At 34.5% G+C, this 14,917-nt stretch overlaps 1 protein-coding gene across 39 annotated transcripts in view; it reads right to left on the bottom strand.

The window, feature by feature from the left end:
• The window catches only part of RIMS2 (regulating synaptic membrane exocytosis 2), a 448,889-nt gene that overhangs the window by 209,685 nt on the left and 224,287 nt on the right, over nucleotides 1-14,917 (bottom strand). For 27 of the 39 annotated variants that reach the window (XM_050971294.1, XM_050971305.1, XM_050971301.1 and 24 more), the window contains 4 exons: nucleotides 5,472-5,539; nucleotides 3,675-3,794; nucleotides 1,740-1,839; nucleotides 882-1,005 (listed from right to left, as the gene is read on the bottom strand). In XM_050971294.1, the coding sequence (XP_050827251.1) occupies nucleotides 882-1,005; nucleotides 1,740-1,839; nucleotides 3,675-3,794; nucleotides 5,472-5,539 (412 nt within the window). Of the gene's footprint in view, nucleotides 1-881; nucleotides 1,006-1,739; nucleotides 1,840-3,674; nucleotides 3,795-5,146; nucleotides 5,356-5,471; nucleotides 5,540-14,917 lie in introns of all 39 variants that reach the window. The other 12 variants (XM_050971290.1, XM_050971291.1, XM_050971302.1 and 9 more) reach the window with 1 other exon arrangement.

The raw sequence follows: 14,917 nt of genomic DNA, 5'->3' as shown, positions 1-14,917 counted from the left end.
GAGGAAGAAAAAGAAAATCCTTAATAACTGTAAATGTCTTCAAAATCAGTGATAATCATTCCCCTCTTCACCACCCTGGTGTGTCCAGATATGGTCACATTCCAATGGAGAATTAAAAATGTGATGCATATGCCTTTAGGGTGAAGGAACTTGGAAGTAAAAGAACAGAAGAAGAGGAAGTACTCACAGTCCAGTACAACAAAGCAACTATTGCTATGCAAGAAAAAATTAAGTTTAGATGTTGAGAGGTAGGTTTGGAGGTTAATAAAAATGGTCAACATACAGGACCAGAGAAAAGGTTCCATACAATTCTAACTATTCATTAAGGTGTGTTCTGTATTGCATAACAAGCAATAATTTAATAGTTCCATAGATGAACGTGATGTGAATGTGGATTTGAGACTTTCCAAAGCATATTGATTTTTTTCATTAGCATACTATATTTCACACAAAATTCTACATTGCAGATTCTCAATAAATGGTGTTCACCATCACTGCATAGACCAAATATGATCTCATAATTTTATGTATGTATTATAAAAAATGGGAATGGAGAAATAAATATCAACAGTCAAGAATTACAACAACGAATATAAACACAGTTTAAGAGCTAATATAGGCTGGCTCACCAACTGAAAAGCTGAGAAGGGAACCTATTTTTAACCATAATAGCAGATGATGCCTGAGACTCTGAGAACACAGGATTTTACACCAGCTCTTTTTACTCACTGGCATGATCTATCATTCTAGCTACACTTTTGGTTTACAGAATTTTGTATAATATTTTTCTGTTTTCAATGCTAATGAGTGTTTGATATACTCCATCCTAAAAGTGGACAATTTTACAATATTTAATATAAAAAATACATGAAATTACTTACCCTATTGGTCTTGAAACTACAAGCTCTACTTGCGGCTCAGGTTTGGATTCTAAAATGATATTATACACCTCCTCAAAGGTGGCTCCTTGTAGTATCCTTCCATTCCATTCTAATACTTCATCACCTGTAAGTAATAACACCCTGCTTAGGAAGTTTGCTGGGGGCAGCACTTAAAATAACAATTTAAGTCATTCCACAGTCAGTTTTTTGTGTTGTGAAACCTGTGTTATAGAACAAGTTTGGAGGTCTCCATGCAGGGAAAACCAGAGTATTAAAGTTTTTCTGCAGCTCAGCTTCAAACATGTGAAGTTCTGTGAAACAGTGATGTAATCAGTAGGACCCCTACAGAGTTAGACAGTGCTCTTACTTGCTTTGGCAGCTGTGGCTTACAGAAATCCCAACATGCTCTTTAGAAAATTCATAACTAAAACATCATATCTCATCAACTTGGTTCAGATAGTTCTTATCTTAATAGTTAATATTTCTTGAACATGCTCCAGTGTAGCAATCTATGGTTTGCATGTTGGAACAGAAGCAGCTTCCTAGGCAACATGGTTCGGCTCATACCTTTGTCATAGCTTGGTTTGCTCAAAACAAAATATACACCACAAAATGACTGGGGAGGACATCAATGGAATATTACTTGAATATAAAAATGAGCAAAAATGTTAAAATATTTTTTGAACAACATGAGAATATATATTTTATAAAAGCAACCATCTAGTAACAGTGTCAGGTTGAATTCTGCAGTATTTCTCCACATCTATTCAATACAATTTCACACATAATTAAACTTGCTGACTTGTTATCACCTTCAGGGTAGAGACTCAGCAGTACAGATCTATAGTAGATACATACCTGGTCTAAGATGCCCCACTGTATCAGCTAAGCTTCCTTTTTTAACTTTGGTGATAAATGCGCAGAGTCGACCTGATTCAGTCATCTTTCCTCCTACTACCTGTTTCAAATAGGAAGTATTTTCACAGTATGAAAATGACTTTAAATTATTCAAATGTTCTGGCAATAGAAAGAATAATTCAGCTTTTTCCTTGGGTTTTATGCAGTCCAGGTAACACACATACACTTGAAAAAAACACCACAGAAGTTTGGACATGACAGGTTATTTTTGTAGCTGTATATTTGTACAATTGAAAAACAGTGAAAATAGAAAATCCTAAAGCTTTGAAATTTTAGCAAATACATGCATAGTATCTCATTATATTATAAATTACTGCCCAAAACAATGTAAGTTATTGATCATTTGATTGCTCACTTCAATATTTTTTAAACTGGAGAAAGATATATTAATGGAACAGAATTCAGGATGTTCACACTAAGCAATGAAATTCCCTTTGGCTTGGCAAGTCAGATGAAAACACTTGTCACACTGAAGATTTCTCTACAGGGAATTTCAACAGGTATGACCTTAATATTTTTCTTAGAATCAGACTTATATGTCAGAACCAGTCATAACTGAATATTCTTCAAATTCTTAAGGTTTCTTAACAGTCTTCATACTGGGATTTAAAATTTGTCATACTAAGTCCAGTTTAGTTTACTTTCAATATGTAAATACTTGAAAATTCAGGTCAGTGTTGGAAATCAATCTTTCCAGATGTCTTTTGAAATTTAAAAGTAATTATTCTTGAATCTGAACTATTAATTAATCTCTCTGAAGAGTTCACCTTCATAGTACGAGACTTTAGAAATTTTAATATAGATGTTTAAACAAAAAGTGCTTCCTAAGGGTCCTGTTAATGTCTTGAATTTTCTGACAATAAGACAAAAATAAATATATAAAACTTGATGTTTAACTGGCTTCTCTACTGATTTCAAATAAAATTCTTTATTAATTAAATAAAAAATTTGAAATCTTTCCAAAACATGTTAGTATACGTAATACAGAACTACACTGATTTAATCCTTACTCATAGGCTGTGACAATAAGCTAATCTGTATACCTGAAGAAGAGTCATGCTAAAAGAAGTAAGAGTCATGCTAAATAGAGAACAGAAAATTTAAACTCCTTCATCATTTCTTACAGCAAGGATAGGGAATCAAAATAAACACAACATTGCTTCTTTCACTGTTTATAGTTTGTTCTCATTCTTGTACTAGTATTTCTGGAACTGCAAATAATAATATCACACAAAACTGAGATCAATATATGAGCTAGAAATAATTCATAATGTCTTTAAAGAGCACTGCATCATGAAAAGAAGTTAATGCATTGAAAAAGAGTATATTATTTTGTGATAAAACCTAGTAATGTTAAACTACTTTCCATTTTGTGTTTTTAAAATGTGGCAAATCAAACAATCAGAGGAGAGAAAAATTCAAAAAGTGGAAGTTCCATTGGCATTTTCTGACTTGGATCAAAATGTCATTAATTCACAGATTAGGTCTTCAAGAGAGATAATTTATTTTTCACTTTTCTCCTCTTTCTTGGGAAATAGAAGTTAGACTTAGGTGCAGTGCTCCATACTGAAGAACACAGACAGGACCTGGCTTGCCTAGCAAGGGTGCAATTCATACTTTGCTAAGAAGACACACTCAGAAAACTTCTGAAAGCATGTCTAGTCTTTCAGAAAAATACAGTTTTTTAATTCTGCCAAGGACCCTGAAAAATTACTCTAGGTAAATGACTATAAAATGTCTACATTGTAATTTTGAGAATGATAAGGCATTATCAATATTGGTATGCATGCACTATATAGAATGAGAATACTTTAATTATAAAAGAAGCTAGTTTAACTGAGAGAGTTGTTACTTTCAAAATGATTCACCACCAACCTTCAATCCAAGCATTGCTCCTGAATCTCTAGGCACGCTTCCATCTTTTAGTCGCTTATTTAACAAAATCCGACCAATGAGACGATCTCCATCTTTGGATGGTTGCCAAGTTACTGGATGCTATCAGATGGTGTTAATGGAAAATACAGTGAATAGCATTTTAATGAAAAATATTTCAGTAATACTTTTCATTTGCTGATATATTTTAAAAATGCTATGAATGTATTATGATTACACTAAAATTTAATATAAAAATGACAGAAAACTGTGCTGGAAAATATTTATTTGGACATATCATTCATCAAAAAGGATGTCTAATATTTAATACCATTATCTATTTTACTAAATCCAATTTATAAACATCTAGAATGATCTTTCAATCTTGATTTGACAGACATAGACAACTACACATAGTTATCTACACACAATGAAATTTACACCTGAGTACTGAGGAAAACATTGCTGAAGTCTAGTATAAGAATAATACTGGAAAAGAAGTTTTACTCAAACTGAAAGTTTGATACAAGAAATATCTTATTTTTCCACTATTTCAAAGATTTCAATTTTTATCCAAAACCAACAAATATTTTTAGTGTTTTACTTTCTCTCTGTAGTAGCAGATTCAAATTAAAAAATACTATTAAAAGGTATATTCATTAATTCATTTTAACATTCTGTTTCTTTCTTGGAATAATTAATTCACACACAAAGCAGTTACAGTGAGCATTATTATTCCATTACTATACATGGGCACAGTTATACTTGTCTGTTGGCCTAATTAATTAATTGTTAAGATTTTCTTTTGTGTAATCATAGTACTTTCTCACAGAAAAATATTATTTCATGCTCTATTTCATGCAAAATTAGCAGGCACAGATAAAGCTGCTCCCATTACAACTAATAACTCTAAAAAGATTTATCATAATCTCCACCAAACAGAAAGCAAAAATAAATAATACCAAAGCAGATGGCAAAGCCTTTAATTCTGCACAGTACTGCACAAAAATTACATGGCAACAAAACAAATGAACAACCATGACAGTGAAAGGGAAAAAAGAAAAACAACTTTTCGGTGCAGAGAGACCCAATTTTCTCCCTTTTTCACCTGGGTTTTAAACTATTAATTTAATTTCAGCCCCAGGAGTTTGGAAATAGTAAATCAAATAAGCCAATTGGTAGAATCCTTATTGTTAATTACTTTGTTCTTGAAGGTAATATCAAGATATGCTAATTTGCAACCATAAGAACAACATTCCTTTATGCCTCTCAATGTTTTTTTCTTGGGCTGCCAACAGTAAAAGCTGCAAGCATGCAAAGACTTTTCATTTGTTTTTCTTTTCTGCACCTTAAGAAATGCTATATTGTCTCTAGAAACAACCTATCTTTTATTTTATGCACTATTTTAATGAGTGACAGAGAGCAAACAAAGACCAAATGAGCAGGTTAAAATGCAGTCTCCATAATCTCAGTACCTTCTCACTATGGCTATGTTCCTCGTTTAGAGTTGTGCTACTACACGTATCTACCCCAGAGTCTTTTATCTGAGGCTCAGACCATTCCAAGTCCTCTTCCAAGGAGTGGCCACCAAAGCACACCATTTTCTTTTGCCTCTCGGATAAGGTGTTAGAATCCGACAAAACTGCCTGCTCACTAGTTTTTCTTTTTCCCCTTTGACTGTCCCCTATAGGTGTGGGATAAAAAAAGGATACAAAAAAAGAAACATGCAAAGGTGTAAATAAAACCAAGGAAATGTAAAATGATCAAGGAAACTAAATGGTAAGGCTCCACATGTCTCACCAAAGACATTGGGGATGCCTCACTGCTATGCCAAGACGTATGGTCCAACCAGTTGTAATCCATGTCTCCTGCGAGAATCAGACAGACAAGATAGTGCAGTAAAGGAAAGGTGAAAGAAAGGACAAACAAAGATACAGTAAAATTGTCAAGACTTCTGATTATCCTGTCTGGTTCATAACCTCTGCCAGGAGGACTTGCAAAGGGCTTCCAAGAAGGAGTTAAAGTTACAACAACAGAGTACATGTAATATGAAAAACAGTGAGGAAGGAGATACATTTGTATGTGTTGATGTGTGCAAAAAATCATGTACAGAGCAAAGCATCCTTGCACCAGATGTATTAACCGTCCCTATAAAATTATTTACAGTAAATTAAATGAAAAGGGAAATTGTATTTCTAATAGAATATCCAGAAGGGAAAGCATTTGAACACAGAATGTCTTAAGGAACTTATTTCTTTGCTTTTCTAACACAAATTATTCTAATCACATCAATAATACTTAAAACAATGGCAGAGTGTATTCACTTTGCAGTAGATGATGTTAAGGAAGGTTAAATGAAAAAAAAAATCTAGAAACTATATTGAGAAAAAAAGCATATTAACTTTGCTTTGTCTACTGGCCAAATATAAGGATGAATTCTAGTAAGTGCAGGTACCCCACAAACGGGAGTGTTTAGGGTTTGACACAACATAAATATTTAATAGAGTCAGAATTTAACCTCCATGGCAGACACAGTAGAAAGAAAGGTTTGAAAAACAGTTTGAGCAGAGATCTAAATTAATGCTGCTGTCCAAAGAATTAGGGAATGACTCATGTATTTTAATAAAACATTCTCTTTTATGTAGGTACTTTAAACTGTAAATTATGCCCACACATTCTGCACTAATATTTTTCTGTCTTTTTTTTCCCCTCACCATTGTCACTGCATGTTACATGAAAAACATTTTGTTACTGAATGCTGCATAATATTTTTATATTGCCATGTTCAGGAAACAAATGTTTCATTTTCTATCAAATTTGACCAAACTAAAGTAAAGTAGTTCAGAGTTCCTTAATACAGACCTCAAAAAGCATTTTTCTATTTCTGTTACTTCAGATCCTGCTTCAACATTGCTCAGCCTATTCCTCTGGAACTACATCAGTAGAGTGGTGAAATGCAACTAACAAGTCTTAGCACTGTCTTAACACTTGTCTAGAAAACTTTACAGAAAGGATGTGAAGATACAGCCCCATAAAAAATACAAAAAACCAGAAGAGGCTTTAGTAAAGTAAAACATTCTCCTTGGAGAGGTATCACAGAATTAACTAGGTTGGAAAAGCCCTTTGAGATTATCAGGTCCAACTTAGTATATTGTAAATGTACAATGAGAAATACAATTTTTTCACTTGTTTCCCCCTAAAATAGAGACTTTCATATGCTGTATAGAAAAAAATCAAGTCTCATTTTCATTTTAAAGAAGGAAATATTCAAAATACAATGGCTTTAATTTCAAAAAGATACTTTGAACTTAGTCCCTTACACATTGCAGAAATCTTGTAGTATATTAAATAGCCCTTTCTTTCTTAAAAACAGTGATAAAGTAACTTCATAAAATTATTTTGAGGCATCAATTAATTCATATTTTTTAAATAATAGGTAGGCTGTAAATCTATTAACTACATTTCTTGACTCCTGAAAGGAAGATCACATTTAAAAATGGGAAATTGTTACCAAAATTTCTTTGCCATGAATGTTAACATCTTGCCTGTATTACAGATAAAAATGTGGCTATCCTGCCAATGGGGAAAGAAATACTCTTTTGAAAGCTAGTAACATTTTGCTAAAGCTAGTTCTGCAATGGAATTTCCAGTGCCACTTTTGCCTCCAGACATTGCTTCAAGAACTGTGTGAAATCATCAGTGAGCTGATGAAGATTTAACCCTTACTCATAAATATGCATTTAGAGATATCCAGAGGATAGCAAGAGTTCCAGCCTACATATTGCCTGTTCTACAAATTCCCTAGGGCCCTCAAGCATTGGTCCCAGGCTCATCTGCTGGTACGGCTAATTTCTGCTTACTCCAAGTCCTCTTACCCATTTATTACAGTACAGTGCATCCACAAACAGGATGTGTCCAAGATTAGATTCAGTCATTTTTGCAAAAATAGTTACTCTTCTTCAAATGATAAGCCCTGGAACTAAAGCTGCACAGAGGAACTCTTGCAAAATTGAGCCTGTTACCTGATAAAAGCACTCCCTCATCTTGCTCGACCATTTTCCCTTCTTTTCAAACAAGATGTAGAAGGTTTTATTTTATTGTAGATGACCCACATTAAATACTAAATAATTGGCATTTATAAAATGAAAAATTAAAACAAGCAACAACTCCATCCAAACACTGTTTTGATCTGTGTAAAATATGCAGTTACATGTTTACAAAAATTATCATATAAATTAGAAGTTGTAAAGGCACTGTATATCTTATAGATTTTGCCCTTAATACTGTATTAATTGATCTAAATGACAGGCATAAATACTATGCAAGTAATTAAAGGATGATTGTCTGGAAGCCCTGCAGTGTATTACATTTCTATGACAGACATGTATGGCTTAGTATATATACCTACAACTTTTTGAAACAAAACTAATAGATTGATAAAGTCACTGGACATCAGTTTTTCAATGGAATCCTAGAAATATAAAAATCTTGACTAGGTAAATGATTTTTGAAGTCTTTTAAAATTAAAAGTAATATATGTAAAGCACATAGATCTTTGCATACCAGAAAAAAAATAAGTAAGAAACAAAAATAGTAAAGAAATAAAAGTCAACCATGATCTTTTGTAACACAGACACCATAGTTGTAACTCTGAGTACCAGAAAATGCACTTGCTGCTCTCTTAGAAATTAATCATCCACTACAGAAAATAATTTATTATTGAGAATATATACATTTAGGGTATGCAGCAGAAATTACACAGGAAAAAAATTTCACTTCGTTGATAAATTAAAAAAGATATAATATAAAAATCATGATTCATGGAGAAGGGACCTAATACATTACTAAGGAAAATACAGTCCTAGTTTATGCCATTAAGACAATATTCAGATGCTTTTTGAGTTCAGGAGTACAGCTGGATATAGGAAAGGACATATGTGAGGTCTGCTCTTAATAATGTCAATCAGCTCCATGTGTATATGGGAAAGCTCCCATGGACTAATCAGGCTGGGAGAGCCACACCATCAGTAACCCTGCCCTTCTGTGGAAACAGGGTTAAGCTGAAGCCTTTGTGACCTTACTGGTGTTCAGTGTGCTTTTCTTATTTTCTCTTTACAAAGCCAAACAGGCAGAGGAAAAGATTTTTTTTCTACATTCATGAACCTCCAGCAATGGGACCTTCCTGTAGCAACTGGAACTTTGAATGTTAGAGTACATTTTAAAGGAATTTTGGTCAGTTTCTGGTTTTTGTTTACTATAATGACTTACCCACAAGAAATATGATAATTGAGTATTTTATATAAAGCATTAAGGAATTTGTATCTAACATACAAGGTGCTCTTTTTTTGAATGCTGTTTAAGTTCATGGTCAAGTCCAGAACCATTTATCTTCCAAACAGGCTAGACATAGAGCACTCCATGTAGTTGGCTGTTCTACTCATACAGAGTTATTTGGAGGCTCTGAAGTGCCCAAAATCTTCACATTGGATATAAGCATAACCCAGGCCCTTTCTACCTAAAGCAAGATGTCTCTAAACTGTTTCCCTTAGTAAAATAAAAACATAATCTTGCTTTGAACCACAAAAACCAAAAACTTGTGCTCAAATGCAAATCTCATTGCCAAAAAGGACAGGTCACATGACTAAATTCTTCAGGGTAAGGAGACCACCTGACTACATGGTGTATACTGAACACACACTTCTGACTTCTTGAGCCAGTAATGGTACAGACACGTCATTACTCAAAACTGCAAATTATTTAACCTTGCAATTAAGGATTTCCCCCCTTCAAGGTAATTTTCAGCTCAAGATACAGTGAGCTGAACACATCCCATGTGTCTATGTCCTTCTCCTGAATGCACAGCTCCCATGCAGCCCTGTACCAGAGGGAGTGAAGTAAAAAGTGAACTACAGCTATTAAGAACTTCCATTTAAGCAGGTTACTTTCTGTGTTTGCAATACTATCCATCCAGACTGCCACACAGTGGGTGACTCCTAAGAGGAGCTACACAGCTAGAACTGCCTGGGGGTGATTATATGAGTGCTTAAACAATTGCTTTGTCAGCTCTGGACATTTCAGGGACATTCTAGCCTTTGGTGCAGGGGCAAACGTAAAGCTGCCTGTCACACAGCTGACTGTAAAGCACAGAAATATTTTCCAACACAGTCACTGATGAAGTTTGAGCACTGATTACAAAAGAGAAGCACCTTCCTGCAAGGCTTGCAGAGGGCGTTGAAAATTTCTACCATGCATTTCAACATTTCTTCTTGGGAAACTATTATTTCTCTGGATTTGTCAACTTTCAACATTGAACAGCCTAGGAAAATGTCTGAAATATCTGGGTCTACCAAAGCAAAATAAGAGAAGCTGTTCTTTATGTAAAGGGTATGAAATATATTTTGGCTTTTATTATGTGAAATACAGAGAAATGCAGCAATTAGGAGAAAAATGTATAAATCTTCATTAGTGAATAGCAGAGTGCTGCATTCCACAAGGCAGGTGAGAGAAAAGACTGAGGGAGGGGGGAGCAGGTAAAAGTGCATACCCATGTGGCAAGAATGATGACACTGACATCATAAAACTATTGAACAGATATGCTGCTACCAAAGAAATGTCTCTAGACCTCATGGGCTAGTCACTGAGAACTGAGTAATGTCCTGAATTTCTCTGTATTTTTGTTTTAAGGGATACTGTTCAGGGGAAAATATTACTAAAAGATTTTACTTGAAGACCCTAGTTTACCCTCAAAAACTATGTAGCCCTGCTTTCAACTACTACAGGAACTGCTTAACAGGAAAGATATTACTCTTGATGTAAAGGCTTACCTACTGTAAAGGTGAAAGGGTTTCAGCATGTCTATTTCATTCTTATTCTCTTTCTGAAACTGAGACTTAGGATCACTATTAATAGAATATTTACTGGGAGTGTATTTTTAAATTATGTTTTGCTGGAAGTATTTAAATTGCAGAGAATACTTTCACCAAAATTACATTTTCTAAAACAAAATTAGGCTCAGTCCTTTCATCAAACATATTTTGATAAATGTCTTTCCTTGGAATTAATTGAAAGAAGGCATATCAACATGGCAAATACACTTGGTCACAGCTTAGTACACAAGCTGGATGACCTTATACATTTAAGATTATGTCTCTCACATGACACCTGAAGTGTGACCCTATATGCCCCACCATGACCTCTATCATATGATTCAGTACACAAACTTAATCAACAAGAAAATGGTCAGGTACTGTTTAGTTATGGGAGACAGTCAGACATTTTATACTGTGGTTCCCAGTCTACCATTGCCAGTTTGTTTCCTTATTAGGCTTTAAACTTATCAGGTTTGCACACCTTTTTTATACAATCCCTGCTACTCTAATAAGATCAGGGAAAACTAAAACTAATTAGGTATAATATCCTATGGGTTTCTCTCTTTCCTGATTATCTTTAAGACTTTATCTTAGGAAGATGCTTATTTCAAATTATGCTTTTGACCCTACTTGTAGCATTTTCACTTTTTCCTCTCTTCCTTCTGCCATTAGGAAATTTAGAGCCTGTACCTGAAAAAAGGAAGTTCTTTTGGCAGAATGCAAAGGAAAACACACATTGAAAAGTTTCAATAGGACAGTATTTCTGGATCATGGCCAGCAGTAAGTAATCAAAAGCAATTTATTACTCTTTAATTATTATTTTTCAAATACGTATTTTTTCCTTTTTTTTTCCTCTATCCACATCCACTAAGACCACATGTGTATTCCTGGGCTGACCTCACACATCTTCCCTGATTGTGTGTTATGACCATGCATCCCTTCATCTTAGGGTTGCAACTGACAGCTTGACCACAAATTCTTCACCATCTCAGGCCTGCAACCACTAGCAGCAATACCAGCTTGCCTACACCTGAATGAGGAACTCCTGTAAAGAGCAAACAGTACAGGGGAGAATAATCCTATTAAAGAATCTCACATCTGGCCCTTGTTTCAGCAGCTTAATGCTGTATAATACTGTGAAAATGTTCTCATCAGCTAAAACCAGATAGCCCAGTTTGGTATTCCCAATGAGCCCAACCTTTTTCACAGACTAGTCTACTGAAGTTAACAAGTTCTTAGATATAATACACAGAGGAATTATTTGGTGTCTAGAAGATGAGGAAAAACCTTGTATTTCCTGAATCACTGAAACCCTGATTCAGAAAAATGAGCCATCTTGACAGCTGCTGAGGAAGCACAGCATCCAACGGTTCTGTGATGTGTTGGAGCTGCTTCACAACTGGGAACCAAACCACACAGGCACAAGAAATTCTGTCCTCAGACTCTGAAACCAGTCCAGGCAAATTCAACTGTTTTGCTGTCAACAGGAAAGCAACAGTAAAACCTGACAAGCCAGTTGGAAACAAGCCTTATAACCCCCTGGAAGTGAAGACAGTTCATAACTGGAGCACTCTGAAAATTTGTGAGAAACAGCTGCAAAGTTTAGGAAACAGGTTTGAGGTTTTGTGTGCTCTCAGTACCTATTTCCATTAGAGTTTTCATTACCATTTTATATACACTCACTGAAGAAGGCTTGGTTAAACTGAAGAAATAAGTAGCTTCAGGAAAACTCCATTTAGCATTACTGGACATATTTGCTTATGCAATTCACTTCGTGCTGGCTTACCCTCTACTCAGCTTTCTGCAGATATACACTCTTTCTACATCCTGTGCCAAAATTACTGTCAGAGTAGCTCCAACAAGGCTGCCTGGCATCTCCAAGTCTCAGGGCCATAGGATTTAATTCACATCAACTGAATCCTAAATATGACCCTATTTCTATTTGGACAGAAATAAGCTCTCCACCTTTGCGAGGCAGTGTATAACCAGGTGCATTTTCATCCCTTTTAGTAATGGGCATATGTTGACAGGGAGCCTATAATAATGTTTTCTATATGTATAGTTCCTTCTAATACTTATTAACAAAAGAAAAAAGAAACCAACAAAGAAAAACAACAACAACAACAAAAAACCTCCCCTATACTATGTACTTATTTACTTTCAATCTTTACTGCTTTGATGCCAACACTAATTACTACAGAAAATAACCCCAAGCTACTCTGAATCAGTATATCTTAATTAATAAGTAAGCTTCAAATTTGCAAAATGAAGACAACAGGAGACTAAGAAAGACAGCAAGGAATGGATTCTTCTTGAGGCACAACATGAAATTTGCAAACAAGGACACGGACTTAACATGCCAGTTGTACTCATGACAGAGCTGTACCAATTTCATCAAGAGAGCTATCAACCATAAGTAAAACTGAAATAGTGAACATGTCAGGAAGAAAAGTCTTCTTAGCTTAGGTTTAAAGAAACATAAATATATTTATTCATAACAGTTTCCTATCTTTTATCCCCAATGTCATGTAGAGCTAATCCTAATGAAAGGAGACATTGCTAGCATAGAGATGGTTCCTTTCATAGGCACATCATTATCTAGAATCAATTTCCATCAGCAGCTCAGCAGCCACATATATCATGACTGAGGATCACCCAGTTGTTTCATTGATCAGATCTTTTTCCTTTCTCTCCACTCCTTCCCGTCAAGATCACTGACATCTTTCTACCAAAAAGTGATATTAAGAATTACTCATTTTGTGATTTTCAGTAAGATATAAACAATGTAAATAATAATGTATATAATTATTTTTATCTAATAGAAAAATTCATCATCAACAACAATAATAATTTTAAATTAAATTTTTGAGGTGAAACAGTCATAAAATAATCAAGCCAGTATCTAAGTTCCAGATACTTGCTGCCTTTTTCTGTTCAGTTTTTAGATTTTGTTTGGGATGAAAATACATTTTTATTTTTACCCTTGGATATGGCTGTTATCCCACAAGGACAGCTGAAGGGAAGGAGTAATGCAAAAAAGGTCCAGTTCATGTTTTTAAGCATAGGATTACCAATAATTTATTAGAAACGCTCAGTGGGTACAGGAGAAGAGTCTAAATTCAGTCTAAATGTCTTGATAACTGATGAGGAAATGCACATTTCAAAATAGAAATAAAAATAACCTTTAAAAAATCCTCTGAATTACATACTTGAACTAGTATTTCAATAGTAAATCATCATTCAGAAGTTAAACTGATTGTCTGTAACTCTCAGCTTACATTATGCAGAACGACATGGGCAAATTACAAAATTCTACCTAACAATCAAGAGGGAAATAAAACTATTGTGGCAAATGTCACCTTTTAAACTGTGTGCAACAAAGAAATGCAGCATTTCTTTACAAGTCATTGCAGGTTTTTTACTTTAAACCTGATCAAACATTTCACACGCGGAGAACAAATAACTTTCTGGTTGTCTAAACAAGTATAATTTTTAACCTGCTACCTTCTCAAAACTAAACTGCACGAGACACAACATACATTCACTTTACTTTTAAAATTATTTGCTTTAAGACACAAGAGCTTAATAGCAGGTGTAAGTCCAAAGCATCATCCATCCCTGGCAGCACATATGCCTTAAATGATCTAGATATATGCAGTGCATTTGCTGATTCAGTTAGCTGTAGTGGAAGCAAAAACAAAACAGTGCAAGAGGCTCTTTCATCACCCTGACACTGCAATAAAAGCCTTTGTAAACTAGTAATTGGATCATTAATTATTGATCTCCCCTTTAGCAGTCATGATGAAGAAAGTAATTTGGTATATGTAAAAACACCTTTTGTTTTAAGCTTGCTTACATGTTATTTTTGTCAAACCATCTTCTTTGAAGGAAATTAATTATCTCTTTAAAGAGGAACAGAAATCTGAAAATGAAACTCCAGTGAATCCCAGAAGTAAACATCATAATCAACTGTCTTATTTAGTTTCATACCTTCTGTGCATAGGCTTGACAGTGTGATACTGCATAATCAAATTAGTTCAGAGCAATGATCTGTTACACCTGGGTTACAGCTTGAAGAACAGATGTGCAAAAATAAAATACCAATGATGGTGGTTGTTTTTTAAGACAATCACAATGAAGGTTATTTTGCTCATGTACACACGTTTATACATATATGTAGGAAAATTCACATATACATTACATTAAGAGGAAGTTCAGGTTGAAAAATTAAATAGTCAAAGGTAAGGGTGGTACAAGACTTAGCTTGCCATGAAGCATTTATTTAGTCCCTATACAAATGTATTTCCATATAATATTGCATAATACTATGGCAAAGTCCCCCATCCCCACAATGGATCTTCTGTGCACAGAAAGGAA

This window comes from Serinus canaria, chromosome 2 (genome assembly GCF_022539315.1).
Source record: "Serinus canaria isolate serCan28SL12 chromosome 2, serCan2020, whole genome shotgun sequence".
NCBI classification, from domain to species: Eukaryota; Metazoa; Chordata; class Aves; order Passeriformes; family Fringillidae; genus Serinus; species Serinus canaria.
The sequence above is the reverse complement of the archived record's forward strand: the minus strand, read 5'-3'. Positions and strand labels throughout refer to the sequence as shown.